We start from the raw sequence: 26285 nt of genomic DNA on the forward strand, positions 1-26285 counted from the left end.
CTGTGTTCAGATGCAGGGAAGTGTCCCATGCATCATGCCGCCTTACCGTTGGTGTAGCCGAGTGGGGAGAGCGCAGGCATGCGTCTCATCCCTTTTCAAATGTGCCTCGCTCTTGAGCCCCTTCCCTACTTCCTGTTGTGTGTCTGTGGAATGCTCGGCGTACGTTCCACAGACCGGAAGTCGGGGATCACGTGATCCTGGGGCGGTGGGTCACATGACTACGGCATCCCCAGTTGCTAGATGCGCACAGGGTCGTCGTTTCATGCTTGCCCGCTGCCACAGATAATGGACAACAATTTCACTTACACATTGAGTCATAAGTCAGACTCACTTGGTCAGTTTCCTAGCACAGATAGTAAATTTAATAATACCACTTAGCTACCTCCTTTTTCATATATATATATTTAATATGGAATGTATTTTAGGGGGGTATATATAGATATATATAATATATTTTATATAATCAATAATTCTTACTGGGGGTAATTCAAATCTGTATCTCCATGATGTTTTTGGGATACCAGAAATCGGTTTAAACAATCATCTATAACCACTCCGCGTGCGACCAAACCATCCTCCATTGCACACCAGATCGATCAATTACAGGAACAACCTATTGGGGGCAGAGGAAGTTTTGAGGAGTGGGGGGGGGGAATATTTTATTAATATTATCTGGGACAATTTTAAACGGGCGATGGTCACTGAAACCTGCCTTAGATAAAGCAGCTGAAATTCTGCTGCTCATTCAGTCCGTTAGGCTGTACAGTCCTAAGATAATAAATCCACTTGGCCTCACATTGGAGGATTTTCTGATCCCAATTGCCTCCTCTCATTGGTTTTTTAATCAACTCTATGACCATGAATGAAAGGCACTCAGGCCTCCCCTCATGGTCATTCTTCACATGCCGTGCGACCGCAGTGTCCCTTGAGTTTTCTACATCACCCAGATGCTCCCCTACTCCTTTGCCTAAACTCCCGTATGGACTTCCCAATATATTCTTTGCCACATGAACAAGTTATTTTTTAAATGACCCCTTTGGCTCTACAGTTAATGAAATCCTTGATCTTGTATTTTCTCCACGTATTGTTGCTCACAAATGTTTTACTACATTGCATGTATTTACATGCCACACATCCTGAACATCTAAAGTTGCCACGCACTCTCCTGTCCAGCCATGTACCTGGCTTTGGAGCTGCCACAAAATGTCTTTTGACCAGTTGGTCCCGCCAGTGAATAAAATAGGAGTGGGGCTGTGCTGGACTCCAAGAGTAGGGGCCACCCCGGGTGCCACTCACAAGGGGGGTGCTGACGCCGGAGTCACCCGTCCCCGGCTCAATCCACTGCGGCGACCGTGCGACGCGACTCGGCGCCGGCTTCGGTCCAGTGGAAGAAGGATTATTGCGGCAGCGGGCGGCACGCAACATGACGTCACGACGCTGACGCCACGCCGCCGCCTTCACGGATCAGAAGGATCCCATCCATGATCCATCTATTATACCAGCGCAGCGGCCGGACGGCGGGGGGGCATCATCAAAATAAATGTGAGACACACACAAGTAAAGTTAAGTAAATAATTGTGTAATTAAGGGGGGGGGGGGGGTCGTGGTGTACCGTGTAATTAAGGTGGGGAGGGAGGGGGTGTAATTAAGGGGGGGGGTTTGTTATTAAGGGGAGAAGAGAGGGTGTAATTAAGGGGGGGGGGGTGCAGGATTTGTTCATTTTATTGATGGGGATTTGGATTTTTTTTCTTTTTGGTGCTGATGGAAAGTGATTTTTTTTTTTTTAAGGGGGTGCAGCCTGCGGATGTGGATGTTGGTTTACGAAATATCGATGTTTCTAATGTGCCATTCGATGTTTATTTTTTTTTTTTAAAGGATACAGATATCTAAAAAGGGCAATTGTGTGGTGTATCTTTCAGAGGTGAATCTTAGGCCTATGTTATTCCTGTTTAAACTGTGTGGTGACTCTGGTTCACCTTTCCAAACAACAAACCGCGCCCACATCAGGATCTGGTTTACTTCCCTTCGGGTATCATCACCAAAGACCAGTGTGTTTTCACACCAGCCCAGGAACACATTAGCGTATGATGGGGCACATGGGCTCTCCATTGCTGTGCCCCTGAGCTGGTGGTAAATTCTGCCGATGAATAGGAAATCCTTCTCAATGAAAATTCCAACAGCTGAAGGACAAAGTTATTGTGGGCATCAAATTGTCGTCCTCGCGAGGAGAGAAAGTATGCCACAGCTTGTAAGCCTATACTCCCCAATATACAGTTCTCCTCAAGTTCAATCCCCTCAATCTGTTGGAGGAGGCAGGCATGAAACGACAACCCTGTGCGTATCTAGCAACTGGGTACGCCAAAGTCATGCGATGCCATGTGACCCGCGGCCCCAGGATCACGTGATCCCCGACTTCCGGTCTGTGGAATGGGAAGTAGGGGAGGGGCTCAAGAGCAAGGCACATTTGAAAAGGGATGAGACGCAGGCCTGCGCTCTCCCCATTCGGCTACACCAACGGTAAGGCGGCATGATGCATGGGACACTTCCCTGCATCTGAACACAGCGGGACCACTGTCGGACTGTGCCTCCTATGAATTAGGAGTTGATGTGTTACTTCATTAGTAAGTAAGAGGTTGCTTAATGGGCACTATGTGTGTGGTGTTGATTGACTGAACCCTGTTAAGAATGGAGTACTGGTAGTTATTATGGTTGTTTGTCTCTTGCGTTTTTCAGTTGAACTTCACTACTATATTCCCCTGATGAGTCCTATCATGAGGACGAAACATGGCATGTAGGGATCCAGTGAGGGCAAGCATAGGGACAGGTTCCGTATGGGGTCGCCCCTGTCGGGGCAGGTGCTCTGTGTCTGCTAGGCAGTTAAATGGACTAGTCCCCCTCCTTAGTATAACAGTGAGGGAACCTTTTATTAGGGTCACTAGTTGTTGCTGCCTATCATATGTCCAAGCACCCGTCCTCAATATCCTTGGCCACTGCATTGAAGGATACCTTTTCCAGTACACAACATACATCCATCTGCAATCTACACATCTGGAGGAGGTAGGACTGTATATTATCTTTGTTCTATCCCTAGGCAACTAGACGGTATATAACTAAGTTGGATGTGTTGGTAGTGGTTCAGTCCATCTGCTCACTGTCATTTGGTGTTTTTTTTAACTCTTTAAATATTTTATGGCATATCTAGTAAAAGTTATATTTTAAGGAACAAGTATACCCGGTCAACATAGGAATTTAATATTCAAAAAGGGTCCAAAAACAGAGCTTGGAAACTATAGGCTGGTAAGTTTAACATCTGTTGTGGGTAAACTATTTGAAGGTTCTGAGAGATGCTATCTTGGAGCACCTCAAGGAAAATAAGCAAATAACTCCATATCAGCATGTCTTCATGAGGGATCGGTCATGTCAAACTAATTTAATCGGTTTCTATGAGGAGGTAAGTTGTAGACTTGACAGCGACAAATCAATGGATGTCGTGTATCTGGACTTCTCCAAAGTTTTTGACACTGTACCACATAAAAGGTTAGTATATAAAATGAGAATGCTCGGACTGGGAGAAAATGTCTGTATGTGGGTAAGTATGGCTCAATGATAGAAAACAGAGGGTGGTTATTAATGGTACACACTCAGATTGGGTAACTGTCTCTAGTGGCGTACCTCATGGGTCAGTACTGGGCCCTATTTGCTTCAATATATTTATTAATGATCTTGTAGAAGGCTTGCATAGTAAAATATCAATTTTTGAAGAGGACACTAAACTGTGTAAAGTAATTGACACGGAAGAGGACAGTATACAGTCGTGGCCAAAAGTTTTGAGAATGACACAAATATTAGTTTTCACAAAGTTTGCTGCTAAACTGCTTTTAGATCTTTGTTTCAGTTGTTTCTGTGATGTAGTGAAATATAATTACTTCATATTCATACGTTTCAAAGGCTTTTATAGACAATTACATGACATTTATGCAAAGAGTCAGTATTTGCAGTGTTGGCCCTTCTTTTTCAGGACCTCTGCTCTCAATCAACTTCTGGGCCAATTCCTGACTGATAGCAACCCATTCTTTCATAATCACTTCTTGGAGTTTGTCAGAATTAGTGGGTTTTTGTTTGTCCATCTGCCTCTTGAGAATTGACCACAAGTTCTCAATGGGATTAAGATCTGGGGAGTTTCCAGGCCATGGACCCAAAATGTCAACGTTTTGGTCCCCGAGCCACTTAGTTATCACTTTTGCCTTATGGCACGGTGCTCCATTGTGCTGGAAAATGCATTGTTCTTCACCAAACTGTTGTTGGATTGTTGGAAGAAGTTGCTGTTTGAGGGTGTTTTGGTACCATTCTTTATTCATGGCTGTGTTTTTGGGCAAAATTGTGAGTGAGCCCACTCCCTTGGATGAGAAGCAACCCCACACATGAATGGTCTCAGGATGCTTTACTGTTGGCATGACCGGACTGATTGTAGTGCTCACCTTTTCTTCTCCGGACAAGCCTTTTTCCTGATGCCCCAAACAATCGGTAAGAGGCTTCATCGGAGAATATGACTTTGCCCCAGTCCTCAGCAGTCCATTCACCATATTTTCTGCAGAAAATCAATCTGTACCTGATGTTTTCTTTGGAGATAAGTGGCTTCTTTGCTGCCCTTCTTGACACCAGTCCATCTTCCAAAAGTTTTTGCCTCACTGTGCCTGCCGATGCGCTCACACACCTGCCTGCTGCCATTCCTGAGCAAGCTCTGCACTGGTGGCACTCCGATCCTGCAGCTGAATCCTCTTTAGGAGACGATCCTGGCGCTTGCTGGACTTTTTTGGACGCCCAGAAGCCTTCTTAACAAGAATTGAACCTCTTTCCTTAAAGTTATTGATGATCCGATAAATTGTTGATTGAGGTGCAATCTTAGTAGCCACAATATCCTTGCCTGTGAAGCCATTTTTATGCAACGCAATGATGGCTGCACGCGTTTTTGCAGGTCACCATGGTTAACAATGGAAGAACAATGATTTCAAGCATCACCCTCCTTTTAACAGATCAAGTCTGCCATTTTAACCCAATCAGCCTGACATAATGATCTCCAGCCTTGTGCTCGTCAACATTCTCACCTGAGTTAACAGGACGATTACTGAAATGATCTCAGCAGGTCCTTTAATGACAGCAATGAAATGCAGTGGAAAGGTTTTTTTGGGGATTAAGTTAATTTTCATGGCAAAGGACTATGCAATTCATCTGATCACTCTTCATAACATTTTGGAGTATATGCAAATTGCTATTATAAAAACTTTAGCAGCAACTTTTCCAATTTCCAATATTTATGTAATTCTCAACTTTTGGCCACGACTGTACTGCTACAGATGGATCTGGATAGATTAGAGGCTTGGGCAGATAAGTGTCAGATGAGGTTTAACACTGACAAATGTAAGGTTATACACATGGGAAGGAATAATGCAAGTCACCCGTACATACTAAATGGTAAAACACTGGGTAACACTGACATGGAAAAAGATCTAGGAATTTTAGTGAACAGCAAACTAAGCTGTAGAAACCAGTGTCAAGCAGCTGCTGCCAAGGCCAATAAGATAATGGGTTGCATCAAAAGGGGCATAGATGTCCGTGATGAGAACATAGTCCTGCCACTTTCCAACTCACTAGTCAGACCACTCATGGAGTACTGTGTACAGTTCTGGACTCCTGTGAACAAAGCAGACATAGCAGAGCTAGAGAGGGTTCAGAGGAGGGCAACTAAAGTAATAACTGGAATGGGGGGACTACAGTACCCTGAAAGATGATCAAAATTAGGGTTATTCACTTTAGAAAAAGACGACTGAGGGGAGATCTAATTACTATGTATAAATATATCAGGGGTCAGTACAGAGATCTCTCCCATCATCTATTTATCCTCAGGACTGTGACTGTGACGAGGGGACAGCCTCTGTGTCAGGAGGAAAGAAGGTTTGTACACAAACATAACAAAGGATTCTTTACGGTAAGAGCAGTGAGACTATGGAAGCTCTCTGCCTGAGGAGGTGGTGATGGTGAGTACAATAAAGGAGTTCAAGAGGGGCCTGGATGTATTTTCTGGAGTCTGATTGCCTGATTGGAGTGGGAAAGGAATTTCTTTTTCCCCTTAAGTGGGTAAAATTGGCTTCTACCTCAGGTTTTTTTTTCTCCTTCCTCTGGATCATCTTGCAGGATAACAGGCCGAACTGGATGGACGAATGCCATTTTTTTTTTTTTGGGCCTTATATACTTATATACTATGTTACTAGGTGTTCCATTGACTTCTCCCCACTGCTCTCAAAGGCCTATCATGGTGCACAGCAAGACTGCAATGGAGGCTAAAATGGTGGTCTGTCATGTTTAGCAAGAGTCCCACTCTTGTCTTAGAGGCAATAATGATGGCCAGATATTAGTCTGTAGACCACATGGGCTACACCATGAAGAGGCCTTAGGAAGGGAACGTCACATTAGTCCTATTCCTGGGATTATGGCTTGTGGTGGCTTAATGGACTGTAGACAGACCTTTATTCATTTCAGGCACAGCTTGGCATTACATTGAGTTGGTTGTGGAACCAGTGGTACAGCAATTTCTCTAGTGTGTCCCAGAGCGAGTTTTTTAACAGGAAAATGCCAGGCCACAAATTGCTTATTCTACTGTGAGCAGACTGCATAGCCTAAATGTGCTTTCATGGCCTGCAGCATCTAAGGTCTTGTCTCCCATTAAACACTTCTGGGACGTCATTGGTTGGCAATTGCAAAGGGAGCTGCCAGCACTGGGTCCTGATGATTTGTGTGCCCAAGTGCATTCAGCGGGGCAGAACAATCCTCAGACAACCATTATTAACCTCATAGATAGTATGCTAAGCCGTGTAAGTGCGTGTATTTCTGCACTTGGTGCACCTACTCGATACCAAATAAATCCAGATGTTTTGAATATTTTGTTTCCATTTTTTATTATTTGCATATCATTTATGACTATCGACCCCATGATTTCTATAATTCCACAACTTTTCCTTCTTAATTTCAATGTTGAGTGTAATTCTCTAACAGTTTTTTTTTTTTTTTTTTTTTTACATCTCTGGACATAGTAGGATTATATTCATCCAGTGTTTTGTATTTGTAGACTCGAGAAATAGCCTGTGCATTTGTTCTGAAGGCAAGAGATTTTCTGTAATAACCTTTGAGAAATATGGAGGAAAAGAATTAAGCAAAAACTGGAAGAAAAGTATTCATTGTGAGAAGATCAAATTGGAAGATTTAATGGAGGTAAGCAAGGTTTTGTTCTTATGAGAAAAGCTGATGTAATGCTGTCAAACCATATGCGATACCATTCCAATAGGCTTTTACATCTACTACTAGTTCTACTATTACTTAAGTACTACTCCCCCCTCAGAGTGTCAAGCCTTGCTCCTGAGAGTCATGGGGTTTATATCTTTCACTAATCAGAGCTAAAAAGCCAGAAACAGATGTGTATAATGAAGAACTCAATATGCACTGGAACACCTTCCCAATTAAAATATACCTTTTATTAATCGTCTACTAAAATCTGGCCTACAGCCGGACTACATGTAACAGGAGAGTCGAGAATACATACAATACAAATTATGTCATCAATTGGTCAAGAGGTATACTGGTAGTATATATAATTACACCCACATGAGATTACTCAGTGTATATATATCAAAAATATCTGAGGAACCAATCGAAAACACAGAAACGATTGTTTACAGCTCAGTGATGACCTGATCTTGATAAGACCATCATAGAAAGATAATTAGGATTATACAACCTGGTCAATTCACTGGAGACATTATTCTGCGATTACTCACGGTTTGCTGAGGTACTGGAGGACGTATCCTGTGGTTACTCACGGTTTGCTGAGATACCAGTGGATATGGTGCTTCAGAGTTTGTTGAGATACCAGTGGATGTGATACTTCATAGCCAGGTGGGGGTCAAATACTGGTGAAAGGAGCAATCAGGCGATTATTTAGCACTGATGATATCCGGGGTGGTCCGGAGGCCGTGGTAGTGATGGTACAACTCTGAGACGTAGTATCCGATAATTAAAGACACTCCAATAGGAAGTCCATAAAGGAAACCTATCCTACACAATTCCCTCCGCGACCCTAGCTGAACTCAGCCCAGGGACACCCCTTGAAGGTAGAGGTTCCCTGTCCTCGTGCCTAATCTGGCTCTCCCTGTATTACCCTGTCCTCAATGACCAAAAATAGATAACATGACAAAAAAACAATATAGAAAACAAAGAAAAAACACGGATCCCAACATTGCGTTTCCCCAGCCAGTATGACTTCTGACTGGTTCGTCAGGGGAAGTGGAGATCAATGCTCCAACAGCAGTGTCTCATAATAGAGATTTCCAATATTGCGTCCCTCAATCGAGACCCTCCAGGAGTAGGAGCCCAGATGCAGGCAATAGATGACCGGTGTCCCCAAGTCCTAATCAAAATCGGCGCCTTATAAAGTATCCACCCCCAATAGGTCCCTCCCCTTTAGAAGACTCTTCTCCTACTATAGATGAAAAAACGACATTCTAAGAACTATTCTCTAATATAGTTATAGTCCCCCATATGCATAATAATACTGTATTTAAAATTATATCATAAATCACCTTGCAATCGAATGCCCCATTGATACAGCATGTAGACGCCGATTTAGAACGCATATGCATTCCACAGACCGGAAGTGACGTATTAAACCGGACGTGACTTACATATTCCTAGTCCGATAACCGGAAGTCACTCTGGAACGCAAATTGCGTTCCACCATGCGACTCAGAAGATACAGGGAGGCGATGCATGCAGCTAACAGTTATCTCAATATTTTAGTAATAAGATGTACCGATATTTATAGCATGATATTCCCTTTCTAAAGGATATCTAAATGGGAATCGATTAATGAAAAAAATATGAGACACCAATTGAAATATATTCTACTAGCAAAGGGGGAGAGGAGACGAAAAAGGGGGGGGGGGGGAGCGGTGGAGATATGGGGGAATAAATATAACTAACAGATTATGAGGATTAAACAATTATTCGCACATTGACTAGGTTCCACCGGACAGAACATTTTTTCAGGCCATCTATGGGGAAAACTTAAATTACAAAATACACCCCATTCCGGCAGCAAGATATACACTATAGGATCACTTTCGATCCGATATTTTAACTGATAACAGGATTAATGATATCATTTAGGTCGCCATTGGAGGTTGGTTAATTTGAAGAAGAGGGAGGGGCCAACCCCAGAAGGAGGGCCCCAGAAATGCGGTCATTTATGACAAATTTAATAGTAGTGTCAAAGTGGGCAGAGAAGGGGGCAAAAAAAAGTGGGCCCCAGACATACGATCATTATAAGAGAGGTTAATAGTCGTGGTCAAGTGGGCACTATAAAACATATGACCAACTTGGTAGTCGTGTCCAAGTGGGCAAAATGGAAATACATATGGAATATGGTAGGGAAGCTTGCATGGGAGGGGAGAGTGAGAATGGGAGAGCACCCAATTCACAGGAAACTGTAGACTGTATGTTTTTAATCTATATATCCACTGGCATTCCTTCTGTAAGATCTTTTTGTTCCAATCTCCCTTACGTGGAGAGGGAGGAATGATGTCAATAATTTGGAAGCCCAGGGATCTGGGATCGCCCCCATGGAACTCAAGTAAATGATTCGCCATTGGTTTGTCTCGTCCATGTCTGAGATATCCTAGGTGCTCTCCCACTCTCCTCCTCAACTCCCTTTTAGTCTTGCCCACATAATTCAAGGGACATGAACATGTTATCAGGTAAACCACTCCACAACTCTTACAATTACCGAAATCCCTTATCTCAAAGGTTCTACCCGTTGTGACACTTTTAAAAGTTTTTTAGATGTAGTAATAAATGGACATGCTATGCATCCACTGCATTTAAATGTTCCCAACGGTCTCCTATCCAACCAGGTTCCAGAGGTTTTTGGTGTCGTGTAGAGACTATGTACCAGGAGATCCCTTATCGATTTTCCCCTCCTGAAAGTAATCCGTGGTTTGGATGGGAGTACATCTACAAGGTCCCTATCTGTACGGAGAATATCCCAGTGTCTTCTCAGGATTTCGAAAATCCTCTCGTGAGAATCATCGAACGTCCCGATAACCCTTATGATCTTGTCCTCTATTTTACCCTTTTTTTGGGGGTCCAAAAATTCTTCTCTATTATGAGTAAGGGAATGTCTAAAGGCCTTTTTTAATGTCTCATCTGGATAGCCTCTGTTTAAGAACCTATCCCTTAGGTCCCTGGATTGTGCCATGAATGTAGGGGTATCTTTGCAATTCCTTCTAATACGGATGTACTGGCCCTTCGGCATGCCTCTTTTTACTGGGTAGCAATTTGTGTTCCAGAGTGACTTCCGGTTATCGGACTAGGAATATGTACGTCACTTCCGGTTTAATACGTCACTTCCGGTCTGTGGAACGCATATGCGTTCCAAATCGGCGTCTACATGCTGTATCAATGGGGCATTCGATTGCAAGGTGATTTATGATATAATTTTAAATACAGTATTATTATGCATATGGGGGACTATAACTATATTAGAGGATAGTTCTTAGAATGTTTTTTTTATTATCTATAGTAGGAGAATAGTCTTCTAAAGGGGAGGGACCTATTGGGGGTGGATACTTTATAAGGCGCTGATTTTGATTTGGACTTGGGGACACCGGTCATCTATTGCCTGCATCTGGGCTCCTACTCCCGGAGGGTCTCGATTTGAGGGACGCAATATTGGAAATCTCTATTATGAGACACTGCTGTTGGAGCATTGATCTCCACTTCCCCTGACGAACCAGTCAGAAGTCATACTGGCTGGGGAAATGTAACGTTGGGATCCGTATTTTTTCTTTGTTTTCTATATTGTTTTTTTGTCATGTTATCTATTTTTGGTCATTGAGGACAGGGTACTACAGGGAGAGCCAGATTAGGCACGAGGACAGGGAACCTCTACCTTCAAGGGGTGTCCCTGGGCTGAGTTCAGCTAGGGTCGCGGAGGGAATTTTGTAGGATAGGTTTCCTTTTATTGACTTCCTATTGGAGTGTCTTTAATTATCGGATACTACGTCTCAGAGTTGTACCATCACTACCACGGCCTCCGGACCACCCCGGATATCATCAGTGCTAAATAATCGCCTGATTGCTCCTTTCACCAGTATTGGACCCCCACCTGGCTATGAAGTATCACATCCACTGGTATCTCAAGAAACTGTGAAGCACCATATCCACTGGTATCTCAGCAAACCGTGAGTAACCACAGAATACGTCTCCAGTGAATTGACCAGGTTGAATAATCCTAATTATCTTTCTATGATGGTCTTATCAAGATCAGGTCATCACTGAGCTGTAAACATCGTTTCTGTGTTTTCGATGTGGTTCCTCAGATATTTTTGATATATATGCTGAGTAATCTCATGTGGGTGTAATTATATATACTACCAGTATACCTCTTGACTAATTGATGACAGTCTCGACTCTCCTGTTACATGTAGCCCGGCTGTGGGCCAGATTTTAGTAGACTATTAATAAAAGGTATATTTTAATTGGGAAGGTGTTCCAGTGCATATTGATTTATTCTTCCCTTATATAAATATTTACTGCAAAGCAGTTTTTTGATGTGGTAGAGTTAATAAAAAACTCAGATTAATAAGCACAGTAATTACTAGATGTGCATCGAGCTTCAGAGATAGTGGCGAGGATGGGAGTGGTTGTACTCATGGTGACAGTCTTCACTCAGGTGCACCCTAGCCCATGCAATAAAGGGTGCACCTTCTCAGACTTTGAAGCCTGTTGCTGCCCTTGGTGTAACTAGTGTTGTGGGTGCAAGGCAGGGATCCTGCAGAGGGGCAGGATTTTAGTGCAGCACGTTCGTTCACTGTACTTTACCAAGGCAGTTTTGCAGATCGTTTACACAGGCACTGAATACGTCAAGCACAGTCTTTACAGTTACCATATGCAGCTTACCAAAGCAGTGCGTTGTCTATTTCTTATAATATGTTCAGTCTTTTTTAGCTCGACAAAGGGATGCAACTTGCTCCTCTCACTCTCACTATATTGCTATATCTTCAATATAGCACAGCCTCTAAGCAGGTGATCAGGGTGTTCTTTTAGTATGATGGGGAACTTGAAGCTCATTAGATCCCACCACATGCAGGGAAGTGCCATGATAGAATTTTTGTATGAATCCTAAACAAAAGATCTAACCATGTTGTCTGCAATGCTCCAAATCTTCAAATTTAGGCTAGGGGGTAAAAGAATGAGAATAAATGCCCCTCTTTATTAGCAAAGCCCTGGGTGTCACCCTTACAACCTAAAAAAACTAATGAGCCAATGCTATTGGGACATGTGGTTAACAGATTTAAGTATATATCCTCCTAGGATACATCTGGATACAATTAGAATACTCCAGGCGTGAAAATGAAAACTGCGGAATTCCTTTGTCTAGATACATGACGTCCCTGTAGCCATTTAGCTTTTATACCAACTATTGCAACCTAGATATATCCAAAATGTAATTATGTTTAATTATTTTACTATATCAGAAGTCTGTAACCAAGGAGCAGGCGTTTACCTTCTCTGACAGCGCAATTACCAAATTTGCCGGGACTGTCCCTGATTTTCCGAGATGGTCCCAGCCAGGGGTGTAGTTAAAGGCTCATGGGCCCTGGTGCAAGAGTGCTGCTTGGGCCCCCTTCCCTTAGGCCCGTTTCACACGGGCGTTGCGGATTGGGGCCGGATGCGTTCAGAGTGCGTTCAGTGAAACTCGCATCACTTTGCAAGTAAGTTCAGTCAGTTTTGTCTGCGATTGCGTTCAGTTGTTCAGTTTTTTTCAGCGCGGGTGCAATGCGTTTTGATGCGTTTTTCACGCATGTGATAAAAAACTGAACGTTTACAAACAACATCTCTCAGCAACCATCAGTGAAAAACGCATCGCACCCGCACTTGCTTGCGGATGGAATGCGTTTTTCACGCAGCCCCATTCACTTCTATGGGGCCAGGGCTGCGTGAAAAATGCAGAATATAGAACATGCTGCGATTTTTCACGCAACGCAGAACTGATGCATAAAAAACAACGCTCATGTACACAGACCCATTGAAATTAATGGGTCAGGCTTCAGTGCAGGTGCTATGCGTTCACGTCACGGATTGCACCCACGCGGAAAACTCGTTAGTGTGAAAGGGACCTAAGTGCTTTGTGGCCAGGGGCAGGGAAGCACATGGCCTTTGTGCTGCCTGAGGCAAAAATTTAAACTGCCCCCTGCCAAATTTTTGACTTAACCCCTTCCCTCCAGCCAGAGGTGTAACTTGACCAGCATGCACTTTCTATAATACCGGTGTCTTCTTATGCGGCACAAGGATCTTTGGGCCCCCTCAGGCTTCTGGGCCCGGTAGTGACTTCTACCTCTGCACCCCCTATAGCTACACCCCTATTCCCGGCAAATTTTGGGCTGTCCCAGGCTGAAAATGGGTGTTGCTAATAGATTTGGCCATTCGCGGGGGGTGTAGTTTAGATGCCCCAAATTTACAAATTTAAACGTTGGTAAGTAGTAGTGACTTGCACTCCCACTTGTAGAATCGCCACACTTGGTATAATCCAGTGACTCTTTCCCTGAAGCTGGCACTTTAAGGCCCCTTTCAAACGGGCGAGTATTCCGCGCGGATGCGATGCGTGAGTTGGACGCATTGCACCCGCACTGAATCCCAACCCGTTCATTTCTATGGGGCTGTTCACATGAGTGGTAGATTTTCCTGCATCACTTATGCGTTGCGTGAAAATTTCGCAGCATGCTCTATTTTGTGCGTTTTTCACGTAACGCAGGCCCCATATAAATGAATAGGGTTGCGTGAAAATCGCAAGCATCTGCAAGCAAGTGCGGATGCGGTGTGATTTTCACGCACGGCTGCTAGGAGACTATCGGGATGGAGACCCGATCATTATTATTTTCCCTTATAACACTGTTATAAGGGAAAATAATAGCATTCTGAATACAGAATGCATAGTAAAATAGCGCTGGAGGGGTTAAAAAAAATTAATTTTTTTTTTAACTCGCCTTAATCCACTTGCTCGTGCAGCTCGGCATCTCTTCTGTCTGTCTTCTGTGCTGTGTGAAGGAACAGGACCTGTGGTCACTCCGGTCATCACATGATCCATCACCATGGTAAAAGATCATGTGATGATCGGAGTGACGTCACCACAGGTCCTGTTCCTCCACACAGCTAAGATGAAGATCGAAGGAGATGCCGGGCTGCGTGATCAAGTGGATTAAGGTGACTTAAATTATTTTTATTTTAACCCCTCCAGCGCTATTTTACCATGCATTCTGTATTCAGAATTCATTAAAATAATACAATCTACAGAACACCGATCCCAAGCCCGAACTTCTGTGAAGAAGTTCAGGTTTGGGTACCAAACGTGCGTGATTTTTCTCACGCGAGTGCAAAACGCATTACAATGTTTTGCACTCGCGCAAAAAAATTGCGCGTATTCCTGCAACGCACCCGCACATTTTCCTGCAATGCCCGTGTGAAAGTGGCCTAAGGCTTTTTGAAATCCACAGGATAAGAGAATTTCCTGTACAGTTGTTCTCTGTACACACTCACGGTCTACATTAGATTGACTTTACTGCCTAGAAAGCAAGGGGTGGTACCAGCCCATACCTAGCAATAGTAACCAGGGACCCATTCTCTCCTTACAAAGCTTATGAGGCTTACACTGCATAAAGTACAATAGCATGAACACTTTCAGTAGGGACAATGCAGATGTCCACTGACGAGGGTATCTTTGGCCTTTCAATAAATCCCATCCTATACATTGCCATAGTACCCATATAACCAAGTGTTAGAGAAACATGTACATCTTTTGTGATGGATCTCCAAGGTTTCTGTGCCGGGTTTAAAGGCTAATATTGCCTTCTCACTTTGCTCAACAGGCTGGAATCCTGAAACCTGCCAAGTGGACCAGAGGACGTAAGTGAACATCTGCATTGACTGCTTCAGTTTTAACCCTATCTTCTGAACTGAACGGAATTTAAAAGTAATTGAAAGAATAAATCAGAATTTTTCATAGTCGCTGGCTCATCGGATTGGATTGTCACCATCTACAATAATAAAGGTTCCCCGGAGCTCTTCCAAGCACTTGTCTAAAGATCTCCAAACAAGGAGCTGTAAAGCCTATGGGACCACACAACTACCTTATGTCACTGGAAGATCTCTAGGGTCCAGGTGCGACTTCTACCTCTGCACTCACAAGAACTACACCCTTGGCCCCACACCAAATGGATCTTCTGATAAGTGTTATACGCCTGGAGGAACGCCATAAAGCATCATTTAATGCAGACGTAATATGCTGCTGCCACCTGCTGGTAACAAGGCTAAGCACAGATGGGACATTTGCAGTACTGTATAATACTGATTGCATATAATAGAATTTGCTATGATCCAAAATGCACAGTGATAAGGTAGAAGTGACAAGACTTCTCAAAGGTCTTCATGATGGGTTCTCAGCAACCCCACAATACAGATGTTGCAGTAAATTATATGATTGATGTTATAAACACCATAGCCAGTGTTTAGTGACCTAAAGGCTTAACATAAAGGGAGTGTTCCATTAAATATAATATACTGCAGCATTAATCATCTGGAATATTTCCAAGTATACTAGATAAATCTTTATAGCACTGTTTCTCCAGTGCAAAGCACTAGTTTGCTGTTCCCCACAAAAATTTTAAAATGTCAGCTTCCTGTAACCATTACTAGAGGGTGGTCTGTATACAGCTTATTTTCATGCATACAGATTGCCCTCTAGCGGTGGCAAAAGGAAGATTTTATTTTTTTATTTTTTTCATTATGTGTTGGAATAAAGAATTGTGTATATATACTGTAAATAGTGTAAGAGAAGTGGTGTAGCAAGTTTTTGTACCATTTATCAGCTGAAACCTCTAAGTATCTGCTATGGTGACCCTACAGAACTGCTTGATGTCTAACATGTAATACATAGATATATGGTCATTACTAGTGTTGAGCGAATGGGGTTCGGGCTGCTCTATCTGAACCCGATTAGTTTCAAGCCTTTGATTATAATATGCGCTCTTTACTGAGGTAAAATGTATGGAGGCCTTCTTCTAGCCACAAGTAACGTGAGACTTGCTTAGTCTCGAGCCTGCGACATTACAGTTCGGCAGAGGCGGCTCTAGACTTTGTGAGGCCTTAGGCGAAACTCAAACATGAGGCCCCCACGAAGATTGTTGAGATGCTCATGATCTCCCATACGGCGCCCCGGCTCAGTCCTCAAGAAATAAGCTGTGTCAACCACTGCACGGAGCGGTGGTGTGGTCAACACTCCCCCTCCATGTATCTCTATGGAATACTTGGAGATACACAAGTATGTGTGTGTGTATATATATATATATATATATGAGCTCACACATACATCAACACACACATACATAATAAATAATAATAGGAAATATACATATACATACATACATACATACACACATGCACATGCATAGACATGATGAATGATAAATGAACATTGTAACCATATATAGCAAATAGGGGAATTTGATAGTTGCATGATCCAGACATTTGAATAAGTAAGGATTTATATCAAATTTAGAGACTGGTCCCATACTGGCTCAAGTTTTAGAAGAATGAATGAATAAATAATGAATTAATTGAATTCATGGGGAACATATATCAATGGTATGGACAAAGATAAAATGAATTGGAGTGGAGTGGAATAATCTATAATGTTGAAGTAGCATAGCAGGGATGTGGGCCAAAAGCGGTTATTGATGTGGTGGCATAAAGCACAAATTACAAAGTGGATAGGAGATGTGGCTGCCGGTTTTACCTGTGGGGTCCGTGCAGGGGTTTGGCGCGCGGCCTTGCACACCTGCTGGAAGGCGCGCTCAGAAGAACAGGAGGGAGAGGGGCGGAGTCTGGGATTGACAGCTGCTCGGTCCGTCGGACCGGAGCTGTCATTGTGAACAGCGCATGTGCCGAGCGCTGTGTTTGATGCTGGCTCCCTGAACAGAAATCGCTCACAGGGAGAATGTCATGCATAGTGATAGCTGGATTGGGGAAATGAATGCAGGGGAATGGTGTGGGGGTGAACGGAGACTAAAAGGATGGTAAAATTATATTATATGGCTGGTAGAATAAGGCAGATATAAACTAGATGATAGGGGAAAGGCGTGATATAAAATTTATACACCCAAAAGACTAATGGTGTAAGCACAATTGGAATGGGGGAGCGTTGATGTTGACCTGGTAAGATGGTGACAGGTGGAAGGAGGGAAAAGGGGAAGAATTAGAGGGGAGAAGGGAAACAACAAAATGAAACTAGTAAGAGGATGGGCCAGAATGAGTGGTGGGGGGAAGACTATGGTGGCGGGGGGGCTGTGTACTATTGTGGGGAGGGGGAAGAACCTATGTGAGGGGTGCATCAACAAGAGATGTAGGCAAATTGGATAGATGGCAAGTGGCAGTAGGGACAATTTGATGGAGGAGACATGTTAGGTGGTGTATGAGGCAATAGAGTGGTGGCTGATCTGGGAGTGGGCTGGTGAGGGAAAGGACATAACCCAGGACCAGTAGTTGGGAGAGGACTGGTCAGAAACAATTGCTCTCCAGTGATTTGTTTAGACCATGAGGTTCTATGGTTTGCATCTTAAAAATCCAAAACATTTCTTTCCGTCTCAATTTCTGAAACCGGTTCAAGTGGGTAGCTGGAATTTGTTCAATCTGAGTTATGGAAAGGTTTGTTGGGTCTTTATTATGGACTTGGGATACACCATGTTTGGTGAAACCATTTATTATGTTCCAGCGGTGTTTATTGATCCTTTCCCTCAATGTTTGAGTGGTGCGGCCTATGTATTGTAGTCCGCATGTACATTCTAATAGATAGATGACGTAGCTCGAGGAGCAGTTTAAAAAGGATTTTATCTCAAATTGCTCTCCTGTAGAATTACTTGAGAATTTTGAGATCCGAGAGGAAATATTCAAGCAACATTTGCAACGGCAGTGTCCACATTTATAGCTTCCGAGTAGTTGGGGAAAAAAAGTGATGGGGTTTGTTATGTTCTTTTTGCAGTCTCGTAGTCTGCTTGGAGCGATAATATTTTTAAGCGTTTGAGCCCTCCTGAATGTTAATTGAGGTTTTTGTTGGATGTGTTTTTTTTAAAAAGGGATCCGCCTGTAAGATATGCCAGTGTTTATTAAGGGTATTCCGCAGAGTATTTTGATTGGTATTGTATGTCGTAATGAAATTGGATTTAAAATTTTCTGTGGCCTTTGAGTCATCTGGTTTGGTTGTACATGAAGTGAGACACTCTGTTTGTTTGGGTGTGCTCCTCGGCTCGCTGATAAGCTGCGTCTATAATTTCCCTGGGGTACCCTTTCTTTTGAAATCTTCTTTTGATGACTTGGCTTTGGTTTCTAAAATCTTCATCCTTTGTACAATTTCTGCGTATGCGCTTAAACTGACTAAATGGAATATTATTTTTCCATTTTTTGTGATGGGAACTCTGGTAATCCAAATAACTGTTACCGTCAACTTTAAAAAAAAATGTTTTGGTCTCTATAGTTTTTCCTTTTGAGGATATGACCAAATCTAGGTACTCTATGGCCACCTTTGAATAGTTTCGCGGTAAAGGTGAGATTAAATGTATTATTATTTAGGTGAGATGTGAAGCTGGCAGCGTCTTCCATATTTCCCTCCCAAATTAGTAGCAGATTGTCAATGTACCTCCTGTAGAAAATCAATTGCTTGTGCCAGGGGTGTTTATTATAGATATATTGGGTCTCAAATAGACCCATATACAAATTTGCGTAACTTGGCGCGAAACGCGTGCCCATCGCGGTCCCTTTTGTTTGCTTAAATATTTAGTTTTCCTTTTGGATAGGGGATTTATTTTCCTATCCCGGAGTACCCCTTTAATATGCAGTGACATCACAGTAAAGGGTTAATATGCAGTGACAAACACAGAACAGGGCTTATATTCACAGTGCATATTAACACTTTGCATTAACCCTGGCCCAGTTCTCTAAATCGAACCTCACACCGCCATACAGCAGCACATACCTGTCACATCCAGGGCCCCCAGGTGACGTCTCCTCGGATGTAGATCTTCTCTGTCATCATCTTCTCAATTCGGTCCAGACAGCTTCTCTCAGCCGCCTCGTCTCTGCAGAGTGTGACACACGGACATCTTAGTGTCCTCACTTTTCTATCATCATCCCCCAACCTGGAGTCCCCAGTGTTCTCCTGCTGCTTGCTGTGCCCCCCCAATACCCCCAAATACTATCCTGAAGAAATAATAGTGCCCCCATAGTAATAGTGCTCCTCATAGTCCCAGCAATAGTAATTCCCTTCTAGAATGCTCTCGTTAGTAATACTGCCCCATTAAGTAATTTGCCCCCCACACTGCCCCATTAAGTAATTTGCCCCCACACTGCCCCATTAAGTAATTTGCCCCCACACTGCCCCATTAAGTAATTTGCCCCCACACTGCCCCATTAAGTAATTTGCCCCCACACTGCCCCATTAAGTAATTTGCCCCCACACTGCCCCATTAAGTAATTTGCCCCCACACTGCCCCCATTGTCCACACTGCCCCCATTAAGTAATTTGCCCCCCACACTGCCCCCATTAATTTGCCCACCACACTGCCCCCATTAAGTAATTTGCCCCCCACACTGCCCCCATTAAGTAATTTGCCCCCCACACTGCCCCCATTGTCCACCACACTGCCCCCCATTAAGTCATTTGCCCCCCACACTGCCCCCATTGTCCACCACACTGCCCCCCATTAAGTAATTTGCCCCCACACTGCCCCCATTGTCCACCACACTGCCCCCATTAAGTAATTTGTCCGCCACACTGCCTCACAAATTTGCCCACACACTGTTTCATATTATGAAATGTCCCCCCCACCTTATACTTGTCCGCTGATCTGCTAAGCTGCTGCACGGGCATGAGTTTAACTTCAGTCACTTGAGAGCACGGGTCTCGCGGGATTACGCACCACAAAACTGGGTTGCGCTCTTAAGTGACTGAATTCCGGACCGAGCGGTGCAGCAGCCTAGCAGATTAGTGGACAGACAAGTACAAGGGGGTCGGGGAATAGCATTCGGGGCACTGGCTCAAGCCTGGAATGTTTTGACCTAAGGACGCTCCCACCCGACACCGCCGCAAGTATTTGCGGCGGTGTCGGGTGGGAGCCAGAGTGAAGCCTTAGGCTCCAGAGGGAAGTGGGAGCCAGCGAGAAGCCTTAGGCCTAATGTAAGAGCCGCCTCTGCAGTTCGGTTCTGCGCATACATTACTGTTTTAAAATTCCAAAGCCAAAACCTGGATTTGTGCCTTATTAACGAAGCTGAGTTCAGCTTTGGATTTTGAAACAATAATGTATGCGCAGAACCGAACTGTAACATCACAGGCACGAGACTAAGCATGCCTCGCGTTACTTGTGGCAAGAAGAAGGCCTCAGTGGAGCCTATACATTTTACTGTGGTACAGAGCACATATTATAAACAAAGTTTTGAAACAAGTCTGGTTCAGATAGAGCAGTCCGAACCCCATTTGCTAAACACTAGTCATTACATGACTTCAGACATGACTATCATGCTGGACGTTACATTAGTTTGTGTTGATCTGTATTCCAGATTGAGTCTAATCAAAGTTTAAGTTGTTTTTTTTTTACTATTGAAGTTGTCTTGTAATATAAGATTTTATAAATCACATATCAGTGTGTGCCATGTCATTTCATAAAACTAGTGGTTACAGCGTGCCATCAATGGACATGTGGTTCACAATAAGGGGTGATTGAATGGTGCTTTGAGACCAAGATCCGAAGTAGATTCGTTCCCCAAATTCGTTTGAATGCTGTACGGAGACCTATCACTGTACAACATTAAAATGTATGGGCTTCGGTGAAGCCAACTTCAAGTCCGAAGTCGCGCAAGACTTCGGTGAAGAACTTCGGCCATAAGTTCTACAACTTAAAAAACATTTTAAAACAGAAATCCAAAGTCCGCTTCAGTACCAACTGGTATTAACTCTGCTTTTGGAGTCTGGGCTTTTTGCAAGATTTTCAACTCCTTGAACCTGCTGTAAAACCTGTCCATATTTTCGGAAACCGCAGCAAAACATTGCATGTGCGCCTGCATAGATGGATCATTGCCGATAGCAGATTTGTTATACGCAAAGCGCAACCTTATTTAAACCCCTTGAGTACCGCCACCGTACATATTGGGGGAATTGGAGGTTTTAAATATGGTGCTTGTAAGTGAGCAGAGCGGGCACTATGGCCAGCAGTTTTCTGTTCATTCACACAGAGGCTAATGTCTTTGACGGTCAATAATGCTGACTGCATATATTTAAAGCTTTAGATGCTAAGTGCCCAGCTGGGTTGGCTTTACTGTTTCAAGTGCCCAAAGCAAACCAGACAAAAGAATGGGGAGGGCAATGTAGCTGCTCATATCTTGGGATTGGTGGCAGCTAGGCAGATGGGCCTGGTCTTCCAATTTCTAAAAGCTGTATCTTCCTTTGTAATTCATATAATGCTATGATTCTAGTATTGTTTGGAAGCTTGGAATGTCTGCTTTCAAACAAGACCAGGAGAGGGCTGCTTTAACTGCTCATATTTTGGGCTTCTAAACAATACCAGAATAGATTTACATCTGAAGATACAGCTGAATGGCAGTGAATGTAGCTGAAAGTGAAATCAGGTTTCACTGCGTTCCTTCCGGACTCTATTATTAATAGCTATATCTTTCAATGTAGTTGATATAAACAAGACCAGGCCCATATCTCTAACTGCTACCAATCTCCCAAGATATGAGGAACTAAACAGCCCTCCCCTCTTCTTTAGTCTGGTTTGCTTTGGGCACTTGAAACAGCAAAGCCAACCCAGCTAGGTACTTAGGAGCAGTTTTTCAGCAGACTAAGGCCCCTTTCACATGGGCGAGAATTCTGCGCCGGTGCAATGCATGAGGTGAACGCGTTGCACCCGCACTGAATCCGGACCCGTTCAGATGAGCGGTGATTTTCACGCATCACTTGTGCGTTGCGTGAAAATTGCAGCATGTTCTATATTCTGCGTTTTTCACACAACGCAGGCCCCATAGAAATGAATGGGGGTGCATGAAAATCACAAGCAAGTGCAGATGCAGTGCTATTTTTACACGTGGTTGCTAAGTAGACGAGGGATGACCCGGGACCCCATTTACTTTATTTTCCATTATAAAATGGTTATAATGGAAAATAATAGCATTCTTTAATTCAGAATGCTAGGTAAAAGGTCCATTTGTGGGGTTAAAAATAAAACCAAATGTAACTCACCTCATCCACTTGATCACGCAGCCGGGCTGGTCGTCTTTCGTCTTCTTGCAGGACCTGGCTGGAAAAGGACCTTCGGTGACATCATTGCGCTCACCACATGGTGAGTGCGGTGACGTCAGCGCAGGTCCTGCTGAATGAAGATTACGTCACCGAAGAAAGAAGACCAGCCTGGCTGCGCGATCAAGTGGATAAGGAGAGTTAAAGTTTTATTTTTTTTAACCCCACAATGGACCTTTTACTTAGTATTCTGAATTAAAGAATGCTATTATTTTCAATTATAACCATGTTATAATGGAAACTAATAAAATATACAGAACACCGATCCCAATCAGTGAAGAAGTCTGGGTACCACAGTCAATTTTTATCACGCGTGTGCAATTGCACCCGCACGATAAAAACTGAAAATCGGAACGTAATTGCAGTCAAAACTGACTGCAACTGCGTACCTACTCGCACGATTTTCCCTGATCGCAGACGCAACGCATCCGGACCTAATCCGGACACGCTTGTCTGCAAGGGGCCTAAGTCCTCATGCACACGGCCGTTGTTTTGGTGGCTCAGATGCGGACCCATTCACTTCAATGGGGCCGCAAAAGATGCAGCCAGAACTCTGTGTGCTGTCCGCATCCGTTGCTCCGTTCCATGGTCCGCAAAAAAAATATAACCTGTCCTATTCTTGTCCGTGTTTTGCGGATAAGAATAGGCAGTTATATCACTGGCTGTCCATGCCGTTCCGCAAATTGCGGAATGCACATGGATGCCATCCGTGTTTTGCAGGATCCGCGATTTGCAGACTGCAAAACACACAATGGTCATGTGCATGAGGCCTAAAAGCACTTTTTCTGGACATAGAATAAAGACACATGATGCTGAAATACGCCTATATTAGGTGTATTTCAGGCGCAGATTGCGGCGCAATAGATATTGCTCCAAAATCTACAACTTCTCCGTGCTCATGCCTAAAAAAAAAGTGGGCGTGGCATGGGTAGGGTGTGAGATGGGAAACGGCTCTCATTGTTTGAACACTGTGTGTGAATTAAATTAATTGTTATGGACTGACATTCTGCTGTTTTAGCCACAAGATGCCGCTGTTTTTTAAACACAGCTAACAGATTGCAGATATTTGAATATTGATGTGTGCAGGGGCATAACTAGAAGTGCCTGGGCCCCCCAGCAAATTTTTGTATGGGCCCCCCCCAGCCCCCCGCCTAATTTTTTATATACTATTTTTACCCCCACCTGTCCTTTTTTATTTTTGATAAAAATCTTTTTTATTTATATGCAAATTACCTTCCTAACGTGTCCCTCCGGTCGTTTGTGCCCAGGCGCGCCCATTATCACCAAGCCCACCACAGCCCCGCTGTTAATTATTCAGTGCTGTCCTCATCTTCTTTATTTTTTTTTTCTAAGTGCGCCATAGTCTCGCGCTTGCGCTGATGTTATTTACATCCAGGCCCACGCGGTGTCCTGGCAGCAGCCTCAAGTAATGTAATCGTGCATGCGCCAGAAAGCTAAGAAAGCTGGCGCATGCGTGATTACACTACTTGAGGCTGCTGCCAGGACACCGCATGGGCCCGGACATGAGTAACATCAGGGCGAGACTATGGCACACTTAGAAAAAAAAAAAAAGATGAGGACAGCAGTGAATAATTAACAGCGGGGCGGTGGTGGGCTTGGCGATAATAGGCGCGGCTGGGCACAAACTACCGGAGGGACAACCTCTTGGACACGTTAGGAAGGTAATTTGCATATAAATAAAAAAGATTAAACTTGACTGACACTCTGTCGGGCTTCCCCGGTAGTTACGCCACTGGATATGTGAGCAGAGAATCTGATGGATCCACAAGTTAAAAGACCCTTCAGTGACCACAGCTGCAACTGAGTGAAGCTGATCGTTGTCAAAGACCCAGATCCTGTCCAGGGAAACGAGGACGGTTTCCAGGAAGGCTGATAAGAGCTGAGGAACAAGCTGCATATGCAGCAGGTGGTTGCCAGTGTCTGGGGTATCCCTTACACTTTAAGAGGTTTTTATAATATATGTCCCTCTTATAGAGCAAGTTGTCGTGAAGCCAGTTGCATTGAAGCAACGAGGACATGGAGTCCCCTTTTAAGTATAGTGAGGTTGATACCCAGATGTAGGATTATCAGAGTGGTGTAAGGGTGGCCTAATGTCCCTTGGTGGTGGTGTACATGTCACGGTGCTCCTACCTAGATATCCTTGGATCCCAGATGTGGTCATCCAACTGCAGTGAAAAGGGTAGTTGATGAAGGGGATGATGGAAAGAACTTAGTCCAGACCTTGTATGTAGTTGAACAGTAACTTTACTGGAATAAACTTGCATCAGAGATAATCTTCCGGCTTTATCCTCAGCAGACTTTGGCTTAACTTTTGGCAGGCAAACAATTTCAGCTCTGCTACATCTGAACTCTCTCACCTCTTCTATGCCTGGCTGGATGAAATAGGAACTTTTCCTTTTCTGCTGTAGGCTGCAACTTAGCTTTCTGGAGTCTGATTCTTTCTTAATCTTGCTCTGTATCTTTGTCTTTATCTATCTTTATTCAGGGCATCTTTCTTCCTGACTTCATCATTTAGAACTCACAGGCAGGGCCTATCGAGACAGGACAAGGCCTGCTTCCCTCCCCAGCAGAGGACAAGCTGGAACTCGACCTCTCCCCAAGGAGAGGAAGGCTTGACTGGCTCTCCCTAACTAAAACTCCTCCCTCTAGAGAGGGGGATAGAATGGAACGAGGGTTCCATTCTGTCTTACACAGCTCGGCCAGAAATGCATAGGAAATACATACACATTATGAAGGACATGAAAATAGTTACACATGATGACACAGGATACACCATAAAGGATAGCAAAGGGGTAAAAAGAATGGTAATGCCCCCTTGTGGGGTGATACACATACTGTGCAGGACCTCATGTTTGCTGGAGAGACTGGTTGTTCGGTTCAGAGTCATCAGCAGCTAAAGAGCAGACCCGGGACGGTAAGATTGTGCATGCACCTCATTGCAGAGTTGGCACCTGGAGACTGAGACAAGGCCTGTAGTTAGCTAGTTAGGGTCTCTGCTTTGTGTCGGGCCTAAAGTATTGCTACTGTTACTACAAGGACTCGATTACTTAAAGGGACATTGCACATTTGAGAGATGATAAACACCCCCACGAACTCCATCCAGTTCAGCGTTTTGCTCAGGAATAATAATCAGGCACGTGCCACCAGTTATGGGAAGGGGGAATACTATAGAGCACGGTAAGATTGTAAACTGCTGTGTTGCACCGCAGGCTATCCCATAATAAGCACCCAAACAATTGTTTGTGTTTGCGTCAGAGTAATAATAGGTACGGCGAGGCAGTTTTTGTTGTGCCCGCCAGTAGGTAAATTACCGCAAAATTTCCTCCGGCATCTATCAGAGGGCGCCGTGCTGTGCGACACAGGGGTCTCAGCCTTTGGGCTGGGTGTATGTAAATGTATTTTATGTTCTTAGCATTTGTGGTTGTGTTCAGTACCATGTGTTATTAAAATTCGGTTTTTGCAAATGCGGGTGTCTGAGTTGCTTTCCTCGTTCGTGACTTCGCTGTATCCTGGGGAGCCCACCCTGGTACACGGCTTACAAGGAAAAGGGGACGGGCCGGTAGGTCCATCTCATTTACCACACCTGTTTCAGGCATAAAAAAAAGTCTAGCTGTAAGACAGCTAGGAAGCTGTCTTACATTTAGAACCGACGCAGGATCCGCCAAAGTTATGTAGTGGCCAGCGCCTCTTCATAACTTGGGTAAATCTATCAAAAAATAATCCCAAGAGGAATAAAAGCCTTGCCTTTTTAAAGCGCTTTTAAAGCTTCATCAAAAGAAGAATAATCAGTATTGTCATTGCTTAGGAAAAAATAAATGGG

The 26285-nt window shown here is 43.8% G+C and overlaps 1 protein-coding gene across 6 annotated transcripts in view; it reads left to right on the forward strand.

The window, feature by feature from the left end:
* Positions 1-19015, forward strand: part of LOC122939791 — a 106388-nt gene extending 87373 nt beyond the window's left edge. For all 6 annotated transcript variants that reach the window (XM_044295927.1, XM_044295965.1, XM_044295955.1 and 3 more), the window contains 3 exons: positions 7124-7266; positions 14973-15009; positions 15110-19015. In XM_044295927.1, the coding sequence (XP_044151862.1) occupies positions 7124-7266; positions 14973-15009; positions 15110-15186 (257 nt within the window). In that variant the 3' untranslated portion in view covers positions 15187-19015. The remainder of the gene's footprint in view (positions 1-7123; positions 7267-14972; positions 15010-15109) is intronic.
* Positions 19016-26285: the final 7270 nt, after the last annotated feature.

Source organism: Bufo gargarizans, chromosome 1 (genome assembly GCF_014858855.1).
Source record: "Bufo gargarizans isolate SCDJY-AF-19 chromosome 1, ASM1485885v1, whole genome shotgun sequence".
Taxonomy (NCBI): Eukaryota; Metazoa; Chordata; class Amphibia; order Anura; family Bufonidae; genus Bufo; species Bufo gargarizans.